A 24,590-nucleotide genomic window follows, 5' to 3' on the forward strand; every position below is an offset into this window, starting at 1 on the left:
AAGAAATCTCATAAAGTTTACAAGATATATTCTATGGTTTATAAGAAATCTCATAAAGTTTACAAGATATATTCTATCGTTTATAAGAAATCTCATAAAGTTTACAAGATATATTCTATGGTTTATAAGAAATCTCATAAAGTTTACAAGATATATTCTACAGTTTATAAACAATCTCATAAAGTTTACAAGATATATTCTATTGTTTATAAGAAATCTCATAAAGTTTACAAGATATATTCTACAGTTTATAAGAAATCTCATAAAGTTTACAAGATATATTCTATAGTTTATAAGAAATCTCATAAAGTTTACAAGATATATTCTATAGTTTATAAGAAATCTCATAAAGTTTACAAGATATATTCTACAGTTTATAAGAAATCTCATAAAGTTTACAAGATATATTCTATAGTTTATAAGAAATCTCATAAAGTTTACAAGATATATTCTACAGTTTATAAGAAATCTCATAAAGTTTACAATATATATTCTACAGTTTATAAGAAATCTCATAAAGTTTACAAAATATATTCTACAGTTTATATAAGAAATCTCATAAAGTTTACAAGATATATTCTACAGTTTATATAAGAAATCTCATAAAGTTTACAAGATATATTCTACAGTTTATAAGAAATCTCATAAAGTTTACAAGATATATTCTATTATTTATAAGAAATCTCATAAAGTTTACAAAATATATTCTACAGTTTATATAAGAAATCTCATAAAGTTTACAAGATATATTCTACAGTTTATATAAGAAATCTCATAAAGTTTACAAGATATATTCTACAGTTTATAAGAAATCTCATAAAGTTTACAAGATATATTCTATTATTTATAAGAAATCTCATAAAGTTTACAAAATATATTCTACAGTTTATATAAGAAATCTCATAAAGTTTACAAGATATATTCTACAGTTTATATAAGAAATCTCATAAAGTTTACAAAATATATTCTATTGTTTATAAGAAATCTCAAAGTTTACAAGAAATCTCATAAATATCTTACAAAGTTAAACCAGAGAACTGTACAACAGATGTCTCATAAACATTATAAAATATATTATCAATGATTCATTATATCTTATATGATTATTTTTGTCTCTAATATATCTTATAAAACAAATCAAATATCATTTTTACCTATAGTATATTTTTAGGTTTCCAGGAAATCTTATAAAGTAATAAGACATATTTTAAAAGATAGATGATTGAGCTTATAAAATATATGATACCCTGTATCTTGAAAATGTTTATATCTTGTAAAAGTTATGAAATATCATGGAGTTTATAAATATTGTATGAAGTTTATGAGATACCGTGGAGAGTTTATAAAACACTGGTGAGCAAAAGCTGGACATTATTTAACCAGTTTCATAAATTTAATATTTAATCATTTGAGATTCTTTTTATCACATAGGTTTTATTTCAGTAGAAATTATTTAGACAGAAAGAAGAATGAACAATTTCATTCATTCTGACAGATGCTGTACTTTTCATTTGTTGTGCATAAAAGATAGTCCCAAAGTTAAAATAGACAAAGTAGATTATATGTTTTTGCTAACTATAAATCAAAGAATAAGCATCCATCCAAAAAAAACAGAACATTTTATAAAAGACAAAACATTTATCAACACAAAATGTCTAACACATGTGATGTCACATTGTTTGATACAGTACACAGTACTGGTTTGAGTTGGTATACACAACACAGTGCCAGTATTTACCTTGAAATTCCACATCACGACTAAACACACACAAACTCAAATTAGCACATGATGTCCATAAACATAATCGTGTCCTTTCCATCTTTTATTTACAATAATCTAAATATTCTTTTTTATTCTTCTGTGTTGATTATTACACTTTCTAGAGGCTTATTTTCCATTTCATCTTAAGTTTCATATTTTGCATAGGGTTAAAGAAAAAGAATTTCCATTGGGTTCCTCACTAGTTATACTGGCTATTTAAAAAAGACTTCGTATATCTTAGATATTGTTCAAAGAACCTTTCATTCCCTTTATTTTGGTGTATGATATAGGATGTAATATGGGTTATAGAGTATAGAACTTGGCCTTACTCCAGATGTACATCTTTCAAATGCAAACAACTTCACCTTACATACGTCACTCTCTCAAAAGTACATAATAACTGGCGAGCACCCCCTAAACATCCATTACTTTCGGGATGCCATTTTTAAAAAACTCTATAATGAACAGTTTGATCATGCAGATGCTTTGCATGAACAAATAGGTGCAGTTTAATGCATCTAGGGTGCTGCTGTAAAGTTAATCTGGTTCTCTAATTTCACTAATTCTAATATGAAACCTGGATCCAAAAAATAAAACACAGATGAATCAATTATCTGGATTTTTCGGCACTGATCATTTTTCCATAGTTTTTGCTTGTATGTCGTTAAGTCCAGATTTTAAGGGTAATTTTTGTAAGACTTGCGGCAAATTCATAAGAGTTGGCAGGTCCACATAATGAAGAGTTTTATAAGATATTATATTTAATTTATGTGATACAAAGTTTATGCAATATCTTGTGGAGTTCATGATATACCGCCATGTCGGCCTATTCTGTGTGTTGGGTATTTCTGCGCAACCAGACGTCATTTCTGTAAACATTTGATCACGTGCTATTTTGGGTCAAAAATCTGTTTTGTATCCAGAAAGAAGAATCATACATTAATTAAGAAAAGTGATATTCATAAAGTACCTTATTTGTTCTTTTTAAATAATCACCAATTTGGCTTGCCATATGACTGGTTCTTAGTGTTTCTCTACAAACATAATGACCAACAATTTGCCCTCTCCCACCACCCTACAGAAATGTGTCAACTTCTGACTTAACTCTTGCACCACATGCGAGATATAAGACATTTTAGTCATTCCTACAAAAGCAAAGTAAGATGACCACCTTATCATCAGCAAATCCTAGCCAGCATGAAAACCAACCTGATTCTTTGTCTCTACAAGCCCTACCAGTTCTGGTTTTGATTCGTCGTTTCTTGAGTCAGTAGTGGCTCCTAAATCATATAAGATAACATCATTATTAATAATGCAGATGTACTTTATTTCATACAATGTAGAGTTAACTTAAGAGAATATAAAAACTCTTAATAGCTTTAAAACATAAATTCATAAAACTGTGTATTTTAAATAAACAATGCTCTTTGCTATTTGTTTAAATCTACATTAATGGATTAAATATTTAATATGTGATTAAAAGATTTAAATTAAATAAGCTATCAGACATTGAGAAAATATTTCCAAGTACATACCAATGTTTCTAAGCAAATGCTTCCAGAGTAATCATTGTTTACCAAATTTTTAGCAACAGTGCGAAGAACTCAGAGAAAAAAAACATCCGTTTACATGTTTATTTTCGACTACAGCAGCAGCTGCAACAACAGCAATAACAAAACAATAACAACAACAAAAATAATAATAATAATAATAATAATAATAAATAATAATAATAATAATAATAGAAATTATAATAATAATAATAATATGAATATAGTGAGGGAGACTTCAACTGATCAGACCATCACCAATAAAAATGTAGCACCTCAAATGATACCATGGATAACAATGAGGACCATGCTTGCAATTACATCTTGTTAAGCATAACAATACTTAGCAGTTGGCATGTAACTTTTAGTTTATCCTGAAAGGTTACCTGCTTCAAAAGAATTTTCAGGTCAGAAAGGAAGTCCACTGTGGGCTTTAAGTTTTATTTCCAAGGTGACATCAAGATGCAAAATGTTTGACAAAAGAGTTGACATGAAAAAGTGTAACAGGTGTCAAGGGCACTATATACTTTCACTTTGTATGTAATTTTGCACTAAAAGTAATTTGTGAGAAAATTAAATTAGTGCGACTCATTTCATCCTCTGTCAGACCTGTACCAGCAATACTGTAACCGAGTCACATGAATTTAGCAGGTCTGGAATTTAATACTTGATGTGAAACTATGACAGATGTCGAATTATTTACATTTTCATTTTGAACATGAACTATATTGCACCCTGTAACCTTCATCACTGACCTTTTCTCCCAGTCAGTACATAGGATTTCCAATGTCTCCAACCACACCTATGTCAGACTTTAATGAATAAGGTCATCAAAGGTTGAAAACTAAAAAAAGATATCTTGCAATGAAAAAAGATATATTCCCAATGAAAAATGATATCTTGCAATGAAAAAATATATCTTGCCAATGAAAAAAGATATCTTGCCAATGAAAAAAGATATTGTGGCAATTGAAAAGATATCTTCAAGAAATTCATGAGCATGGTGTATGTTATCTTTCTGAGCAAACGAGAGATGGTGGGGGGTGTTACGTCATAGTAAGGTATATGTATATTTTTTGTAAACTTAACATACTTGAGAAGGATATAAAATACATGGGTTTGTTTAGAAAATTAAATGATTTTCATATTATTTGATCACATGGAGGAAGAAATGAGAAGTGGAATTAATTATTTACGGTCTAATGTTAGCAGATCAAAACTTTAGCATATCTGGCAATAATGTTTAAAAATTCTTTCTACATTTCTACTGATACTTTAAGTAACTTCCTGAATATTTCACCTATAGCAACTTTGCCTGCATACATTACTTCTGTACATTTTGAAAGTGTTTTTCAAGAACTTTAGACAACTGAGTTTGGAGTAAATTTCTGTCATTACTCAAATTCAGTATGAGCTCCATAACCGGCTGTATTTATGCATAGAAATTCCATTATGCATAGAAATACCATTATGCATAGAAATTCCATTATGCATAGAAATACCATTATGCATAGAAATTCCATTATGCATAGAAATACCATTAGCATAGAGATACCATTAGCATAAAAATACCATCAGCATAGAAATACCATTATGTATAGAAATACTATTAGCATAGAAATACCATCAGCATAGAGATACCATTAGCATAGAAATACCATTATGCATAGAAATACCATTATGCATAGAAATACCATTAGCATAGAAATACCATTATGCATAGAAATACCATTAGCATAGAAATACCATTATGCATAGAAATACCATTATGCATAGAAATACCATTAGCATAGAGATACCATTATGCTATAGAAATACCATTATGCATAGAAATACCATTAGCATGGGAAATTCACCCAGAGAAAACCAAATGTCAGGCATGGACAAGGGCTTGTAGAATTAATCCAGACTAAAGACAGTTTGGTCAAATATTTATTGTCATATATAGATAATGGGTGCATGCATGTATCTTGATATATAGTGGTCCCTTGATATGAATCCCTCAATATATTGCCACACCTCTTATGGCATGAGTATGTTTATTAGTCCCTTAAAATTTATCAAACATTGGTTATCATTGCTATTTCATTTATTTCACTTTATTTTAGTTATTTATCTGTATTTTGTACTTGACCTTTGTTCAAAATCAAATTAATGGTGTACCTGACCAGTGACATTTATTTTGTAAACAACATAATACATAGCTAATATTTCTCTATGATTGTCGATATTCAGATGATTTTTAATTGTAAACATGTTTACCTCAATTTGAATTAAAGATACAGTCTTGATTCTGACCTTAGAAACTTTCACAACAGAAATTTATTATTTACTTCACATTTTTAGAAAATGTTAACTCTGACCTAAGTCAAGTAGAGGAGTATATATTCTTGCTTACAATGGGGTTATTCACTCTTTCCTTAACATCAATCTTGTTGTGTTCAGTTTTTAATTTGGTTGGATTTATTTATTTAATCAAATTATTATTCACTGGAAAGTGTTAAATAATATTGGACTAAAACATTAATTTTGGAATTATAGAGAATTTAGACAAGGACAAATTTGGATGACATTATTGTGACACATCAAAAGACTTAACAAATGACCATATTCAAGACAATTGGCACATTAGTACATTCAAAACTACAGGCAAAGCAACACATTCAGTATATGAATTTATCTGGAATACCACTGGAATTCAACTAGAACTTAATACATTTGGACTTGTAATAGAACTTTTAGAACTATTTGGGATTTAATTCACAATAATGAAAGTTCCATTTAAATTTAACATTGTATTCAAAGAAAATAAATTATTTGTTGAATTTTACAAAACTTCTTGGTTTTTGCTCTTTTCTTTTACATTGTTTAAGACCATAGAGTCTTAAAAAAATATAATCTGATTTCAGATAATTAAATACTTTAATTTTGTTTTAATGCATTATCAATAACACAACCCTGTTGGAACGTCCCTCATTATATGGTTCCCCCACTTATAACATGCAACACACATAGGACTCCAATAAGTAACATTATAGAGGTGGAACACTGTATGCATATTGATAAAAAGTGGAAATAATTATAATCTTTGAGGATCATTTCTTGAATATGATTTTCAATAAAGCATAGTACCAGAGTGCAGGAAATTTGTGGTATGAAGTGACTCACAGTAAGCAGTGCTATGGAAACATGTGTGCGTGTGTCATTTGGATTTTTAACATAACTTTAACAATTTTACAGTCATATCACTACAATGTCTGCAGTGTGGTAGTTTATAGCGATGTCTAGCACTGGGGCATCATGCCGCAGACACATATCATGATGTCCCACTCAGTCACATTATCCTGACACCAGGCTGACCAGTCCTGACACTAACCTCTTAATGCTGAGTGCCAAGCGAGGCAGCTGATAGTACTATTTTTGTAAGTCTTTGGTATGACTTGGCCAGGGATCGAAACCCATGACCTCCCACATCCGAGGCGGATGCTCTAACCAGTAGGCCATTGGAGCGGTTCTATGGAAAGACATGTAATTATAATTGTGGTGATGTATACATGCTTAGGAAAAAAATAAAGTACAAATTAGGAGCATAAGAAGTAAAACATACCATTACAATGTACATGTATGAAGACAGTGCAATAATAAAAGCATAACCACTTGACAGTAACCATGAACGAGAGAGAGAGAGAGAGAGAGAGAGAGGGATGTATACATTAATAAATTTGAGTGTGTATTTATTTATTTAAAGTGTCATCAGGACCTATTATCCATCAACATTTCCAATATCACATCTGGACATTTTGAGTATCCCTGTCATGAATGGATTTTATTCAAAATCCACAATATTCCATTGAGACATTTGAGTGTCCCTGTCATTAATGCCATTTTCTCACAGACCCCAATATTCCATTGAGACATTTGAGTTTTCCTGTCAGTAATGCCCTTTTCTCACAGACTTCAATATTCCATTGAGACATTTGAGTGTCTCTGTCATTAATGCTCTTTATTCACAGTCCCCAATAATACACTGAGACATTTTAGTGTCACTGTCATTAATGCCCTTTTCTCTCAGACCCCAATATTACATTGATACATTAGTGTCCCTATCAAGATGCTCTTTAGTCAGTCCTCAGTATTACATTGAGACATTTGAGTGTCCCTGTAATTAATGTCCTTTTCTCAGTCCCCAATATTACAATGACACATAAGAGTGTCCCTGTCATTAATGCCCTTTATTCACCATCCTATAATCATTGATAGTATTATTTTTAAATTTCTTTCATGCACAAAGTAGTGTCATCAGGACCTAATATCCACAAAGTAATGTCATCAGGACCTAATATCCACAAAGTAGTGTCATCAGGACCTAATATCCACAAAGTAATGTCATCAGGACCTAATATCCACAAAGTAGTGTCATCAGGACCTAATATCCACAAAGTAATGTCATCAGGACCTAATATCCACAAAGTAATGTCATCAGGACCTAATATCCACAAAGTAGTGTCATCAGGACCTAACATCCACAAAGCAGTGTCATCAGGACCTAATATCCACAAAGTAGTGTCATCAGGACCTAATATCCACAAAAGCTTTTGGACATATGGTTTAAACATATTTTATTTGTAAAATTAAGCAAAAGAGGTCTTCCCACAACCTGTTTGATGAGGCCTTCCGCATACAAATATAGTGATACAGATTAATAAAACATGACAAGCAACCCCCCTACCACCAAACCAAACAAATAAATAAAAATAAGATGGGCTGAAGGTTAAAAAAAGGAAACAAAATATCAAAGGCAAGTAAACAGTGGTGTTGCAAAACTTAAGAAGGAACAGAATATAATATAAAATTCACCTACATCTAATAATAGTAATATCAATTGGTCATTGTACTGTCTGAAAAAAATATTTCTTTTTATATTTGGACTAGTAGGAAGAGGCATTAGGTAAAACGCCTTTTTACCATCAATGAATTTTAAAGAAAAATAAGATATTGTTTTCAATTTCATTTTCAGGTGAGCCAAATAGAAGAGTGTTTTGTAGAGATAGGAACAAACATTTCATTACAACTAAGAATTAGATTTTGACTTTGAATTGTGTATCAGAAAGATATAAGAATACATGAATTAGGCTAAGATATTTGTGTTATTTCAAGTCTGGCATTTAATCTAGAATTTTCTGTCAGTTATGTAAATTGCAGGTTTGTATAACTACTCTTAAGTACAAAACTCTGGCATTTTTAAAACTAATCATATAATTTCCAATTACATTGATCAGAACTAGCTTTCCTGTACCTTTGGCTTCTTTTCATCGTTTTGAAGATGTCTTGAAATCTTGTGTATATTCAAATCAAAATGAAACAATATCGAATGATTCTTACCAACTCACAACCATAATCTTAGCTCCCAATGCCATTTTTTACCTGTTATAAGGAAAAGTGAGTGATGGAAAGCATATACTAAATAAAGTGCTGCTATTCTAGAGGTGAGTGTGCATGTATAATATTACTATAAACAACATTAGTGTGTTACTATTCAAAAACAAAAACAAAACCCAACCGATTAATTTGGATACAGTACCTGTCATCCCGGCAAACACTGGAGAGTAAAGAAAAATCACAAAATATAAAGAGGATCTCAAATGGGTAACGATTTAATACTGAATTTATTAAACGAGTTGAATAATGTCCAGCGTTTGCGAGCCAAGGCTCGCAAAAGCTGGACATTATTTAACGAGTTTCATAAATTTAATATTCAATTATTATCCATTTGAGATTCATTTTATCACATAGTGTTATTTCAGTAGAAATTATTTAGATAAAAAGAAGAACAAATAATTTTGTTCATTCTGACAGACACTGTAACTTTCATTTGTTGTGCATAAAAAATAGTCCTAAGCAAAGTTGAAATAGTAAAGTATGTTATACATTTTGATAACCATAAATCAAAGAATAAGAGTCCATCCAAAAAAAAGAACATTTTACAAAAGACAAAACATTTGTCAACACAAAATGTCCCATGCTTGTGACGTCACATTATTTGATATGGTGCACAGTACCAGTTTGAATTGGCCTATCCAACACAGTGACTGTGTTTGAAATTCCACATTACAACTAAACATAACATTGTTGTGATATTTTTGTGAAAAGAAGATTACTGAATGCAGAAATACACATATTTACTGTAATGTATTTATGACTAGCTATTTGCAGCATTTGATTTGGAACATTAGACTGTAAAGAAGATGTAAACAAATCTCTTTTTGAATCGGACTTGCATCACATATTTACCACGTAAATATGCTGAGGTTGGATAAAGTTCTGTCAGTTGGGGAGACCGGTTTATCTCTACATTCTTCTGTGAACAAAGGTGAGTTTATTTACTTCAATACGTTTACATTTGAACCAAGCTTGTACATGTATATAGTGTGGATTCCATGCTACAGATATACCGCCCATCCATCCCCACCCTTGTTATCATCTAAGCAATACCAGTAGCTGTACTTTTTGTTATTGTTCTTGTCTTGGGGTTTTGCCATTTCTCATGTTATGATATGTGATACATGATATAACAAATCCCTATGGGGGTAAATTGGCAATACTGAAACAGATAAGACCATTTTTTTCTCAATTCCCTTTCAATAGTTAAATAAAAAAATGGTGGCCAAAAATGTTCAATGAAAACCAAAATTTCCATAAGGTGGGGTTAGAAAAGTTTACTCATGATCACAGCCAATCAGTAAAGAGAATACTGCACAATAATTGCATGGGCTTATTTGGAAACAAACAGAATCACATAAAGCGATATGTTCACATGTATAACATCAAAAATATGAAACTGCACACTGTTGGCAAAGTGTACAGACTATGATGATAAAAAATTATATTTTACTTCTAAAATAGTTATTATTCCTTTACTTATAATGACCTACAACAAGTCTTTCAACTATCTTAAACTGATGATATCCCACAGGTTAGAAACCAATCAAATGTTTCAAAAAAGCCAAACTTCAATGGGCAATATCTAGTGATTCACACTAAAGCTGCTGCATCAGAAACCATCAATCAAAAAAGCAATAACTCAATAATTGAATATGGGTAACTGTTATATTTTCTGTGCATTCTACATTTTAATACTGAAACAATCCCCCCCCCTTCAAATAATTCATCTTAAATTGATTGTACATCTTGTCAGGTTACTCCTGAATGCCCGAATACTGGCATGAGCAGGTTATTGAGCAAATGACTGATATCTGGAGGGACAACCACCTGAATCATCTTGAAGTAAAAACCAGCATTAACTGTTGGATTTAGAAACAGTTCATCACCAAACAAAGAGGTAAAAGAGTTGGATATTAATCTGCCAGTTTCATACCCTAGTGCCTAAATGAAATTCTATCCAAAGATGATACTTCAAGTCAACTCAGAATTTTGACGTGATTGGCTGCCAACAAATAAATGACCAAATCAGAGATAAGATTCTGAATTAACAGTTGAAAATTATGTAACTTTACAGTTCGATCTAGGTTTTAATTTATGATTCTTAACCACAGGCCCAAAGAAACATTATCGAAAAGCGATCATCATTAACTTACGTGTGAGATCAAAGCCTGCAGTACTGCCTCCACTTTCTTCAATTTTCTGCTTAATTAGCCTGACTCGCTCTGCTCTCAGTCCTTGCTCTGTCTTTCTACACTCCTCCGTTGCTGCATTCAGATCCCTCAGTATTGTACTGTTTATTACCTGCATTTACATGTTGTGTATTTGAATAATTATGATACGACATGATGTGTTTAATATCAGATAAACTTTGCTGTGTGCGAAAGTTTCCTAGAGCATGAGGGAAATGTCAGAATCTGAGGTTTCAAAGCCTTTCCTGAGCAATTGGCAACACACACACACAGGTAACCACTTATTTTTTCTATTCTTAACTGGCAGTTGCTAAGCGCATGAATTATAAACAGATGTCTGCGAGAGGTATTTTCTTTCCTTTTTAACAATCCTGCAAATTAGCACAATATCTAGTATTTAAGAACAGTCTACTTTTCCATACAGCACATCTTTGTCACATCATATACCAAATACTGCAGCATCAGTATTTGATCTCAAATGGTATTTTCCCTTAGTAGTTCCTCCGTATCAAGGGATCATTTACTCTCTGAAGTCGTGAAGCATGTATGTCTGATTTCTTGATCGCTCAGTGAAAGAAATGGTAAAGTATTGTGTTTGTAAAGTGCAGTGTCCAGTTTGTAAGCATTATATTATTTGCTTCATGCATAAGTTTATAAAAATAAAAAAAATGGAGTGGTATTGAATGAGACAATATGAGGCAGGTAAAGTGCAATAAAATGTCACTTAATTTTCACCATTTAAATAGACTACCCAATGGTACTACCATATGGTTTCGGCAAACTCTGTGCTTTTAATAGGGAATGTGCCCTCATCTCAGACCTCAACCTAACTATTTGATCAAATTTATACTATATATTGGCCTAGGGAAAATATTCCTAATTCAATAGTAATTCACCTGTCGCTATTGCGCAGACATAGTTTTTCATGCCAAAATACCACTGTCCATTTGTTGTGAATACATCCACCCACAGAATAGAGAAGTGTTAGTATGATGCAATCCGGTCATGCACCTCACATGGTATATGTGCAGAATAGTCATCATTTTCAAGGAAGCAATGCTGTATGGGCATTATGCCTCAAACATTGCCAGAGAAAATTTGCTTGTAGCAAGTGTTTACCGCCTTAGTGGTGTCCCTTCTAAAGTTAATTAGAATCTAAGATTTTATACTAAATGTTCCATAATTTAATTTCTATGCCAGCAACGTTTTATTCTGTAATGGACCTACAAAGTTATCTCATATATCCCATCCTTAGGGGTTTGGGTACACTCTTCCAGTTTTCATTATATGGGAGAGAAAGTCCTTGTATTATAGGAGTATCAGCAGAACCTGCCTAACATAGATGCCAGTGTATTCCTCAGTCTATCTAAAAATTAGGTTGACATAAAGAGATGTGATTTTTTTTTTTGGGGGGTGGTCCTGGAGCACATATATTAAAAATGTCAGTGCTCTTGCCTAACATTGTTATTGCATCATGTGTCTGTATTTTTCCTCTTGCCTAACAATGTTATTGCATTATGTGTCTTTATTTTTCCTCTAGCCTAACAATGTTATTGCATTACATGTCTGTATTTTTCCTCTTGCCTAACAATGTTATTGCATGATGTGTCTGTATTTTTCCTCTGGCCTAACAATGTTATTGCATGATGTGTCTGTATTTTTCCTCTTGCCTAACAATGCCATTGCATTATGTGTCTGTATTGCATAACAATGTTATTGCATTATGTGTCTGTATTTTTTCTCTTGCATAACAATGTTATTGTATAATGTGTTTGTATTTTTCCTCTTGCCTAACAATGTTATTGCATTATGTGTCTGTATTTTTCCTCTTGCCTAACAATGTTATTGCATCATGTGTCTATTTTTCCTCTTGCATAACAATGATATTGCATCATGTGTCTATTTTTCCTCTTGCATAACAATGTTATTGCATCATGTGTCTGTATTTTTCCTCTCACCTTACAATGTTATTGCATCATGTGTCTGTATTTTTCCACTTGCCTAACAATGTTATTGCATTACCTGTCTGTATTTTTCCTCTCACCTAACAATGTTATTGCATTATGTGTCTGTATTTTTCCTCTTGCCTAACAATGTTATTGCATTATGTGTCTGTATTTTTCCTCTTGCATAACAATGTTATTGTATCATGTGTCTGTATTTTTCCTCTTGCCTAACAATGTTATTGCATTATGTGTCTGTATTTTTCCTCTTGCCTAACAATGTTATTGCATCATGTGTCTATTTTTCCTCTTGCATAACAATGTTATTGCATCATGTGTCTGTATTTTTCCTCTTGCCTAACAATGTTATTGCATTACCTGTCTGTATTTTTCCTCTCGCCTAACAATGTTATTGCATTATGTGTCTGTATTTTTCCTCTTGCCTAACAATGCTATTGCATTATGTGTCTGTTTTGCATAACAATGTTATTGCATTATGTGTCTGTATTTTTCCTCTTGCCTAACAATGTTATTGCATCATGTGTCTATTTTTCCTCTTGCATAACAATGTTATTGCATCATGTGTCTGTATTTTTCTCTCACCTAACAATGTTATTGCATCATGTGTCTGTATTTTTCCTCTAGCCTAACAATGTTATTGCATTATGTGTCTTTATTTTTCCTCTTGCCTAACAATGTTATTGCATTACATGTCTGTATTTTCCTCTTGCCTAACAATGTTATTGCATGATGTGTCTGTTTTGCATAACAATGTTATTGCATTATGTGTCTGTATTTTTCCTCTTGCATAACAATGTTATTGTATCATGTGTCTGTATTTTTCCTCTTGCCTAACAATGTTATTGCATTATGTGTCTGTATTTTTCCTCTTGCCTAACAATGTTATTGCATTATGTGTCTGTATTTTTCCTCTTGCCTAACAATGTTATTGTATCATGTGTCTATTTTTCCTCTTGCATAACAATGTTATTGCATCATGTGTCTGTATTTTTCTCTCACCTAACAATGTTATTGCATCATGTGTCTGTATTTTTCCTCTTGCCTAACAATGTTATTGCATTATGTGTCTGTATTTTTCCTCTTGCCTAACAATGTTATTGCATCATGTGTCTATTTTTCCTCTTGCATAACAATGTTATTGCATCATGTGTCTGTTTTTTTCTCTCACCTAACAATGTTATTGCATCATGTGTCTGTATTTTTCCTCTAGCCTAACAATGTTATTGCATTATGTGTCTTTATTTTTCCTCTTGCCTAACAATGTTATTGCATTACATGTCTGTATTTTTCCTCTTGCCTAACAATGTTATTGCATGATGTGTCTGTTTTGCATAACAATTTTATTGCATTATGTGTCTGTATTTTTCCTCTTGCATAACAATGTTATTGTATCATGTGTCTGTATTTTTCCTCTTGCCTAACAATGTTATTGCATTATGTGTCTGTATTTTTCCTCTTGCCTAACAATGTTATTGCATCATGTGTCTATTTTTCCTCTTGCCTAACAATGTTATTGCATGATGTGTCTGTATTTTTCCTCTTGCCTAACAATGCTATTGCATTATGTGTCTATATTGCATAACAATGTTATTGCATTATGTGTCTGTATTTTTCCTCTTGCATAACAATGTTATTGCATCATGTGCCTGTTGCCTAACAATTTTACTGCATCATGTGTCTGTATTTTTCCTCTTGCATAACAATGTTATTGCATCATGTGTCTGTATTTTTCCTCTTGCATAGCAATGTTATTGCATCATGTGTCTGTATTTTTCCTTTTGCCTAACAATGTTATTGCATCATTTGTCTATTTTTCTTCTTGCATAACAATGTTATTGCCTCATGTGTTTATTTTTCCTCTTGCATGACAATGTTATTGCATCATGTGTCTGTATTTTTCCTCTTGCCTAACAATATTATTGCATTATGTGTCTGTACTTTTCCTCTTGCCTAACAATGTTATTGCATCATTTGTCTATTTTTCTTCTTGCATAACAATGTTATTGCATCATGTGTCTATTTTTCCTCTTGCATGACAATGTTATTGCATCATGTGTCTGTATTTTTCCTCTCACCTAACAATGTTATTGCATCATGTGTCTGTATTATTCTTCTTGCCTAACAATGTTATTGCATCATTTGTCTATTTTTCTTCGTGCATGACAATGTTATCGCATCATGTGTCTATTTTTCCTCTTGCATAACAATGTTATTGCATTATGTGTCTGTATTTTTCCTCTCACCTAACAATGTTACTGCATCATGTGTCTGCATTTTTCCTCTTACATAACAATGTTATTGCATCATTTGTCTATTTTTCCTCTTGCATGACAATGTTATTGCATCATGTGTCTGTATTTTTCCTCTCACCTAACAATGTTATTGCATCATGTGTCTGTATTTTTCCTCTTGCCTAACAATGTTATTGCATTATGTGTCTGTACTTTTCCTCTTGCCTAACAATGTTATTGCATCATTTGTCTATTTTTCTTCTTGCATAACAATGTTATTGCATCATGTGTCTATATTTCCTCTTGCATAACAATGTTATTGCATCATGTGTCTATGTTTCCTCTTGCATGACAATGTTATTGCATCATGTGTCTGTATTTTTCCTCTCACCTAACAATGTTATTGCATCATGTGTCTGTATTTTTCCTCTCACCTAACAATGTTATTACATCATGTGTCTGTATTTTTCCTCTTGCCTAACAATGTTATTGCATCATTTGTCTATTTTTCTTCTTGCATAACAATGTTATTGCATCATGTGTCTATTTTTCCTCTTGCATAACAATGTTATTGCATCATGTGTCTGTATTTTTCCTCTCACTTAACAATGTTACTGCATCATGTGTCTGTATTTTTCCTCTTGCATAACAATGTTCTTGCATTGCCTAACACTGTTATTGCATCATGTGTCTGTATTTTTCCTCTTGCATAACAATGTTCTTGCATTGCCTAACACTGTTATTGCATCATGTGTCTATTTTTCCTCAACAGAAAGTTCAACAGTGAGATACATCTACTTTACTAAAGGAAATAAACAGGTAAATCCTAGCAGGTCATTCAACTGTATTCCATCGCAGGTCTTTGCTTACATGGAGATAAACTTCATCATGATTCAGAACTTAGTCTGGGTTTCACTGGATCAGATATATTGAGTTTAGTCACTGTTAGTGGTGCTATGAGCAAAACAAATTGTCATCTGCTTCCCTCTATGGTCACTTTTTGTATCAACATTTATGCTGATGGACGAATAAGGACAGATTCCTGACTTGGGTCTTCATGCATGCACCTGACAACTATCTGTTCAATAAGACCAGAATTCTCCAGGGTCCTTGAACTTTAGCCAAATTGTCCCTCCACATCAACAACCTAGAAATGAAAGTAGCATATCTAACGTTGCAAGGGTATATCGACAGAATGAAGGTCAGTGTGTTATGGTCTCATCAGACACCAAAAGTAGCGAATATATGGCATCAGGGAGGCACATATACCCCTTTTCTTTGTGTGGAGGTTTGTAACCTCCTCCAATGGGCCACCTCTGAGAGCATCACCCTCTGAGTTTGCCATATTCTGGGAAAGAAGAATGCATTATCAGACAGACTGTTCAGGAATGGCAGATCTGTCCTCATGAAATTGTCCCTTCCCCCATTCCTTATATAGTTCCATTTCACCCTGTGAGGAAGACCTCTAGTGGACCAGGCTCAACAGTAGATATTCCTACAACATTTCTCCTGTCATTGACCAAGTATCATAGGCAATGGACAACTTCATCCTCCAGTGGGATTGGTTTTTCACATGTGCCTATCTGATTGCTATGTCAAGTTCTGCCAAAAACATAAGAACATCCACTGCTCAGAACATTCTCATCATAACAACATGGCCCCAGGAATTCTGGTTCAGCGATTGTCCAGGCCTGTTTATTGATTGATTCTGGTCTCTACCTCACAGGATGGATCTTCTGTCACATTATCGGGAATCCCTCTTCCATAACAGCCCATACTCACCTCTTTGGGAGGATGTATTCAAATGAAATGGAAGGCGCTTTTTCAGCATGAAAAAGTAAAATTGCACAGCAGCAATGGGTAAATATTACATGATTGACCTTAGTTTACCCTTCCCCATGCTGCCTGCCAAAGACGCTACATATAAGGGGATGTTCTTTGTCAGATTTTTGTCATGGAGCCACAGAGGAAACTGAACAGCGTACTGGAAACCATCAACCTTGTCTGTCACCCTAGTTGTTATTAAGGACTAACCTCTTTTTCACTAAACATCTAAAATTTTCTTCCTCAAATTTAGTATTTGAGATACATTATTTACTACTATTTTGGCAATAATGAATTTTCATAGGATATTCAATAGGTAACTAAAGACTGAATATAACTATATAACAATAGGTAACTAAAGATCACATGCACAATTGTGCACACGCCACTATAATTAAACTCAACAACAACTAAAGATTAAAAATAGGTCAAAATACTTAATATTGTACCCAAATGAGTCTTGCTTTATCTTAGAATTAAGGAATTACACAATTTTTCATGGATAAAAAAATTTCTAGGTGTAGAAAATTAAAACCAAAGAGCTATTGTTAGTCAGTTCTACAACTCTACATCTGAATCAAATATCAATAGTGGCAACTGTCTCACAAGCAAAATAATGCAAAATCACAAGATGAGAATTTCTGTGAGATCAACATTAGGTGCCATTTTTAAAATAACCTCCATACAGAAACATAATCTTTCCTTGCACAATAATTATGTATCAAATTATATAATTGTATCTGGTTACATCAGAGATTGGAAACCCATGAAAATATGTGATTCCAAACATGTGAATTTATGGGAAGAAAAATGAATGTACAGGAATAATGGGTAATGTCAATAAACCCAAAGACACATTTCAAAGACGGGAACATATACAATCTGGAACAAATGTGGAAGGACTTATATATTTCTTTTCCTTCTTTTCGTCTTGAAAATGTATTGTTGATGTTTGCTATGGCAAGAAATGCCCAAAGTATTGTTGATGTTCGCTATGGCGAGAAATGCCCAAAGATATTATCATCCTGAACAGTACAGAAAGAATGAACATGACAATTAAGTCTCTCTCAGAGCACAAAAGTGGCTTGAGGATTTCCTGATGAATCCAAGAGTGTTACATGCAATTAAGTCTCTCTCAGAGCACAAAAAGTGGCTTGAGGATTTTCTGATGAATCCAAGAGTGTTACAGGCTAAATGATGCCAAAGGTTAGTTCTGATTGAATTGCATTGAGGAAACCTCTCAAGGCTCTTTACTCCCACTGCCCTGACACTTAATAGCTTTCAATGTACTGAAGTGCCGTTAAATACCAATCACAGAAACCGATCTTTTAGGTACAAAATCCCTCACATCCAGTTTATTTGAACATTAAATAATGCAGCTATGTAATTGACATCATTTCTACCTTTGAATTTAACTAATAAACTTATTTTCAAAACAGAATTTTAGTTGGTCACATGGCAAGAATTGGTCATGTACTGGATGAATGGTTCCCAACCTTTTCGAGTATGAGGACCCAATCTTAACTTCCAAATATTTCATGGACCCCCATGTGCTAATAGTTGTACTTTTTAGGCTTCTTTTATTGAGAAAATATATACTACTTGGAATAACCCAGCCCATTTGGAATAACTCAGTGGGCCACTGGTTGGGAACCACTTTTTTAGATGATACGGTGAATGGTCACATTTACTCAAAATTCTATGTAATCATTACTTCAAAGAAACTGGACATTATTTTTATGGTTTATCATGAGAGGGGTTACACAAATTATATGTGGCTTCCATCGTGTTATATTTGACTCTAAGGTTGGGAAAGACTACAAATTTTATGTGGCTCCCATCGTGTTATATTTGACTCTAAGGTTGGGAAAGACTACAAATTATATGTGGCTTCCATTGTGTTATATTTGACTCTAAGGTTGGGAAAGACTACAAATTTTATGTGGCTTCCATCGTGTTATATTTGACTTTAAGGTTGGGAAAGACTACAAATTTTGAAGGAATTCATTCAACTTTATCAGAGAATGCACTTACACTATCAAACCACTGTAATAGCGCATATGCCCGCCTATATGTCACATAGTAACAGTCGTATGCATGCTTGTGTCGTGCATCATCCTTGACATCAACATAAATGTTGTTGGCTGCTTTGTTCAGTGTGTCAATTTCTGGGGGTTTGCAGTATGGAAATTCAATGTTGCTAAGATAGCGCTGACAGTTTGCCAAGTTCTGACCAGCTGCAACCAGATTATTCCGGACTTCAGTAGCAATGTTATACTTCTGTTGGCCATCTCTGGAATTGTCAAAAACCTTTATGTAAAACAAAATATATCACTAAAACAAGATTGGCAATGAAGGTGCTAGTGAATGATTAGTCATGATGTCACCAGACGTCATATTTATGAATTAATCATATTTATGCAAGAGTAAGTGCCTCTCTGACAAAACTATACAAGACTTGTAAGCACAGTCTATCATATTTATGCAAGAGTAAGTGCCTCTCTTACAAAACTATACAAGACTTGTAAGGACAGTCTATTAAGTTTCATTAAAACTGGCTCAACCATTTTGAGAAGCGAGATGTAGATTTTCGCTTTGTTGCTACTAGGGAAAAGAATCATATTATGCAAACTCTGTAAAAGCTGGTACCTCATCAAGTTTTCTACTGGTGTATTTGTTGCTTGAGAAGGGTTGTGTATCACTGACTGCATTTGATGACCAAGGTCAAAAATATACGTGCAGTTCAAGATTTTTAAAATTTTTTTGCTTTGCTGATTACTCCTAAAAAATGCATATATCCAGGTCTTCCAGCGCATTATGCAATGACAGGTCTGCGCAGTTTACAGGATTCTGCTTACAACCGAGCATATACAATATTCAATCTATACCTAGGTAGCCTGTCATTTTATGACTGAATTCAAAAAGGCATATCTACAACTAGATTCTGCAGTCAGAACTGAGATTTCAAACAACCATTTGATTCACTTGGTCCATGCCTTCTCTTCGAATTGTCAGTTCCAAGATGTTACCAAGGTAACAAATCTGCCTAACAAGTTCAAAAACCAAGCCATATGACTTTGATGAAAAAGTGGTCCCTCAGACTGATGTGACTAGTTTTGGTATCAGCTTTAATAGTGATATTAATGGCTCAAATAAATACAACCAGTACATTTCAAAGTGATGATGTGGTATGTATGTTATTTAAAAGCAAGCATCATTATGTACTCTTCCAAACATTAGAGAGATAATAAATCAAACAATGAATAAGAAGTATTTTTAGAACAATTTTCTTTTGTCAATTGCTAAACATAACAAGGTTAAATGTCATTGTACAAAAGAAGCAAATAGTTGATTTTAGTCCCAAGTCCAAAAGTTTCAAAGTGTTTTTTCTTTATTTTCTTTGTACAGAGAGAGAGAGATGAAATGAATGTTATTAGAATAGCCTTAACTATAATATATTTACTTCTCTTTGAGAGCATCAAGCCAGCGTTGGACAGCAAAGGCAAGCTGGTTACATGCACATTCCAGGAGAACACGACCATTTGACCACTTGAAATGTGCCAAGCTGATCCTTTGTTTCCTTTCTAGATGAAAGTCAAACTCTGACTCAAGCTTGTTCTCAAGGTCGCTTCCATAACTTCCCTTAAAAATACCGGCTAATTTACCAGCAATAAAAACAAACAAAACACATGAATAAAAAGTGATTTAAATCATAGACTACACTACATTTTCATGAAACAAATTACCCTATTAGTAATGAAATTAATCTTATAAATGTCTGACCTAAATTATTTCTAGGTAGTATTGTAGTAATAAAAAGAGTGTTCATTTTAACACTAACTTCTGAACAAAAGGTGATCACTGCAGTGTCAAATCTATTCTTTAGCAAATGGAGTTATTTTGACATCTAACACATGGAAATTACTGCAGTGCCAAATTTTTAAGTGGAGTTATTTTGACATCTAAAAACGGATGACTACTGCAATGTCAAATATATGCATTGGTAAGTGGATTTTTTTATACATTTAACAAAGAGCGATTACTGCATTGTCAAAACTATGCTTTGGTAAGTGAAGTAATTTTGATATCCAATAAAGTCATAATGAAAAAAATAAATATTTCTGGGTGGGACATTCGTTATCACTTCTATTTTTAGAAATGACTTGGAATATTTAATTCTTAATTAATATAACGCCTGTATTTAAAATGAATTGCCCAATTATCATTGGCTAAATCTTCTGTATTCAATTGGAGCATTTAATACAGATTTTATATCACCGCTATATTTAAAATGAATTGCCCAACTATCATTGGCTAAATCTTCTGTATTCAATTGGAGCATTTAATACAGATTTTATATCACCGCTATATTTAAAATGAATTGCCCAATTATCATTGGCTAAATCTTCTGTATTCACTTGGAGCATTTAATACAGATTTTATATCACCGCTATATTTAAAATGAATTGCCCAATTATCATTGGCTAAATCTTCTGTATTCACTTGGAGTATTTAATACAGATTTTATATCACCGCTATATTTAAAATGAATTGCCCAATTATCATTGGCTAAATCTTCTGTATTCACTTGGAGTATTTAATACAGATTTTATATCACCGCTATATTTAAAATGAATTGCCCAATTATCATTGGCTAAATCTTCTGTATTCACTTGGAGTATTTAATACAGATTTTATATCACTGCTATATTTAAAATGAATTGCCCAATTATCATTGGCTAAATCTTCTGTATTCACTTGGAGTATTTAATACAGATTTTATATCACCGCTATATTTAAAACGAATTGCCCAATTATCATCGGCTAAATCTTCTGTATTCAATTGGAGTATTTAATACAGATTTTATATCATCGCTATATTTAAAATGAATTGCCCAATTATCATTGGCTAAATCTTCTGTATTCAATTGGAGCATTTAATACAGATTTTATATCACCGCTATATTTAAAACGAATTGCCCAATTATCATTGGCTAAATCTTCTGTATACACTTGGAGTATTTAATACAGATTTTATATCACTGCTATATTTAAAATGAATTACCCAAGTATCATTGGGTTAAACATCTGTATTGACTTGGAGTATTTAATACTTGTTTGATATCGCTTCTGTATTTGAAATGAATTCCCTTAGTATCACTGGTCAATTTGTCTGTCTGGTCTTGGAGTATTTAAGACTTATTTGATATCACTGCTATATTTAAAATGAATTACCCAAGTATGATTTTGTCAGTCTTGTCTTGGAGTATTTAACACTTTTTTGATAAATGCATGAAGGGTTTCATGTTCCATTAACAAATCATGAATAAATCCACCTTAACAATACCTACTCAAATATCCTTTAACAAAAAATATCACAAGGTGGACCATTCAGCATTTGAAATAATGTTGATTGCAAATGTTTTTGTCATAATGCATTACTGCTGAATAACAAAATCTTCAATTCATCCACACAGACACATATTCGTCCCTGAAAGTTGCTTCAAATAAATATATTCAATTTCTGCACAGTGATTCATCCTAAACTGTTATTGTGTTTTTAAGGCTCAAACAGGTACGTATAAGGCATCATTGAGAAACTATACTGACATGTATAGAGTAATTACCTACATTCAGGAGAGTGGCAGTCGCTCAGTGGTTATTGCGCAAAAGAGTGCGGTTTGAATTGTACCACCAGACCAGCCTGGATAAACCATGGTCTGTCTTTTGGTGAAGCACTTTACTCCAATTTTCTTCAAAACTAAATAACCTACTTGTATTGCTGTACTGAAAAGCACCAAAACCAAACATACCTTCAGCTAATTCTACCTGGAATACTTTTCTTTAAGTCTAGTGTCTCTTTAAGTAGATGAATACATACAGTGTGGTGAACCTTACAGACAATGCAGCAGAAGTAACACTCACAACTTGTTTACAGTCTCATAAACCTGAGAGAGTTTATTATATCTACTGGAACAGACAAGTCCTTAAATGTATCTTATACCTACTGGACAGGGTGAACGCTCAAAAATATCTTATATCAACTGCAATGGATGACTCGTCAAAGGTATCATATATCTACTGGACAGGATGACTCCTCAAAGGTATCATATATCGACAGGACAGTGTGAATCATCAAGGTTATATCTACTAGAATGAGTAAATTCTCAAAGGAATCTTATATCCACTTGACAGGGTGACTCCTCATAGGTAAGTTATATCAACTAGAATGAGCAAATCCTCATGACTCCTGATAGGTAATATATATCTTCTGAACAGGGCGAATCTTCAAAAATTGAAATGGTAAAGAAGACGAACAATTATTTTCTATGAAAGTTTGAAAGTCAGATTCATAACCATGTTGGAAATACAGATAAGTAACATATACACACTCTCTCTCTCTCTCTCTCATACTGACAAATGCACGTACACAAAATGTCTTCCCTCTCATTGTAGAGGTCCTTCTGCTTCTCCGCCTCCTTCTTACTGGGTTCAATCTGTTTCTTTAGTTCCTCCTCTTGCTGTTTAACACCGTCAAGCTGCTTCTTAACATTTTCCTGTTTACTCACTGCTTCCAAGTACTCCTCCTGTAACATTTAAAAGTAAATAATGGATAGATGCTGAGTTTTTTTTAATTATCTATCTATGCACCTACTCTCTCTCTCTCTCTTTATATATATATATATATATATATATATATATATATATATATATGCAATAAACTGACAACGAACAGTGTGAAAGTAGTATCTAGCTACCCTGAATGCTTTCGACTCTTTAATGAATCTTTTTCAAAGGCAAATACAAAACATAGACAAGACGAACAAATAAAACAGAGAAACAGTTATGTTTGAGAAACTTTACATGGCTGTTTCTACAGGAATTCAACCGTTGAACTTTATTATGTTTCAACTAGTCTATTTCAGCTTGTTGCTGATACTGGAAAATATTTGTATTGACCTAAAATTGATGAGCCATAACGACATCTGTTATTTTATGTAAATTTATGTAAGTGTAACTTATATCCCAGATATTTCATTGTTATAGTAGTCATAGGCTATTAAGCAAATTTAGAGAATTATTTTTTAAAAAATGTGTTGGTTGCAAAAGATAATTTTATTTGTGCATGGTTATCTTTTTCTACTTTTCTTGGTTTAAACCACTTGGTTTCAATGTTTTAAGGTGGTGTATCCAGTAAGATTCCTTTTCTTTCCTAGTTTGGATACTCCAGTTGGGGTTGTGAGCAATTGCAATTAGTGTTATATCAATGAAAGTGTGGCCAGGGGAGCAGAAGTGTTCTGGGACCGGACTTCTGTACAGCTTTTTATTACCAAACTCAAAATTTCTCTCCACTATAGTTCTGTCAAAACCAGAACTTCACTTCTAACTTGAATTACTGAATGCCAAATTCAAGCAATATAACCCATGGATTGATTTGGGAAGGCCAAATTGAGTAAAAGACTTTATCAAAGCTTTTACTATTGTTTTAAATTTTATATTCCTAAAGGGAATTGCCTCTGGAAACCTTGTTGACACACACATAATGGTCAACAGGTAGTGATTACCTGACTTGATCTTAGGTAAGGGACCAACACAATCTTCCATAATTCTACTGAATGGTTCATCAA

At 32.8% G+C, this 24,590-nt stretch overlaps 1 protein-coding gene across 3 annotated transcripts in view; it reads right to left on the bottom strand.

Moving 5' to 3' along the window:
- LOC149793137 (uncharacterized) overlaps positions 1–24,590 on the bottom strand; it is an 82,256-nt gene that overhangs the window by 14,079 nt on the left and 43,587 nt on the right. For 2 of the 3 annotated variants that reach the window (XM_089967058.1, XM_089967059.1), the window contains 6 exons: positions 23,393–23,549; positions 20,426–20,618; positions 18,997–19,255; positions 10,908–11,055; positions 8,894–8,911; positions 2,972–3,042 (listed from right to left, as the gene is read on the bottom strand). In XM_089967058.1, the coding sequence (XP_089823184.1) occupies positions 2,972–3,042; positions 8,894–8,911; positions 10,908–11,055; positions 18,997–19,255; positions 20,426–20,618; positions 23,393–23,549 (846 nt within the window). The remainder of the gene's footprint in view (positions 1–2,971; positions 3,043–8,893; positions 8,912–10,907; positions 11,056–18,996; positions 19,256–20,425; positions 20,619–23,392; positions 23,550–24,590) is intronic. The other variant, XM_089967060.1, reaches the window with a different exon arrangement.

Source organism: Sinohyriopsis cumingii, chromosome 8, assembly GCF_028554795.1.
Source record: "Sinohyriopsis cumingii isolate HCF-2022 chromosome 8, ASM2855479v2, whole genome shotgun sequence".
Lineage (NCBI taxonomy): Eukaryota > Metazoa > Mollusca > Bivalvia > Unionida > Unionidae > Sinohyriopsis > Sinohyriopsis cumingii.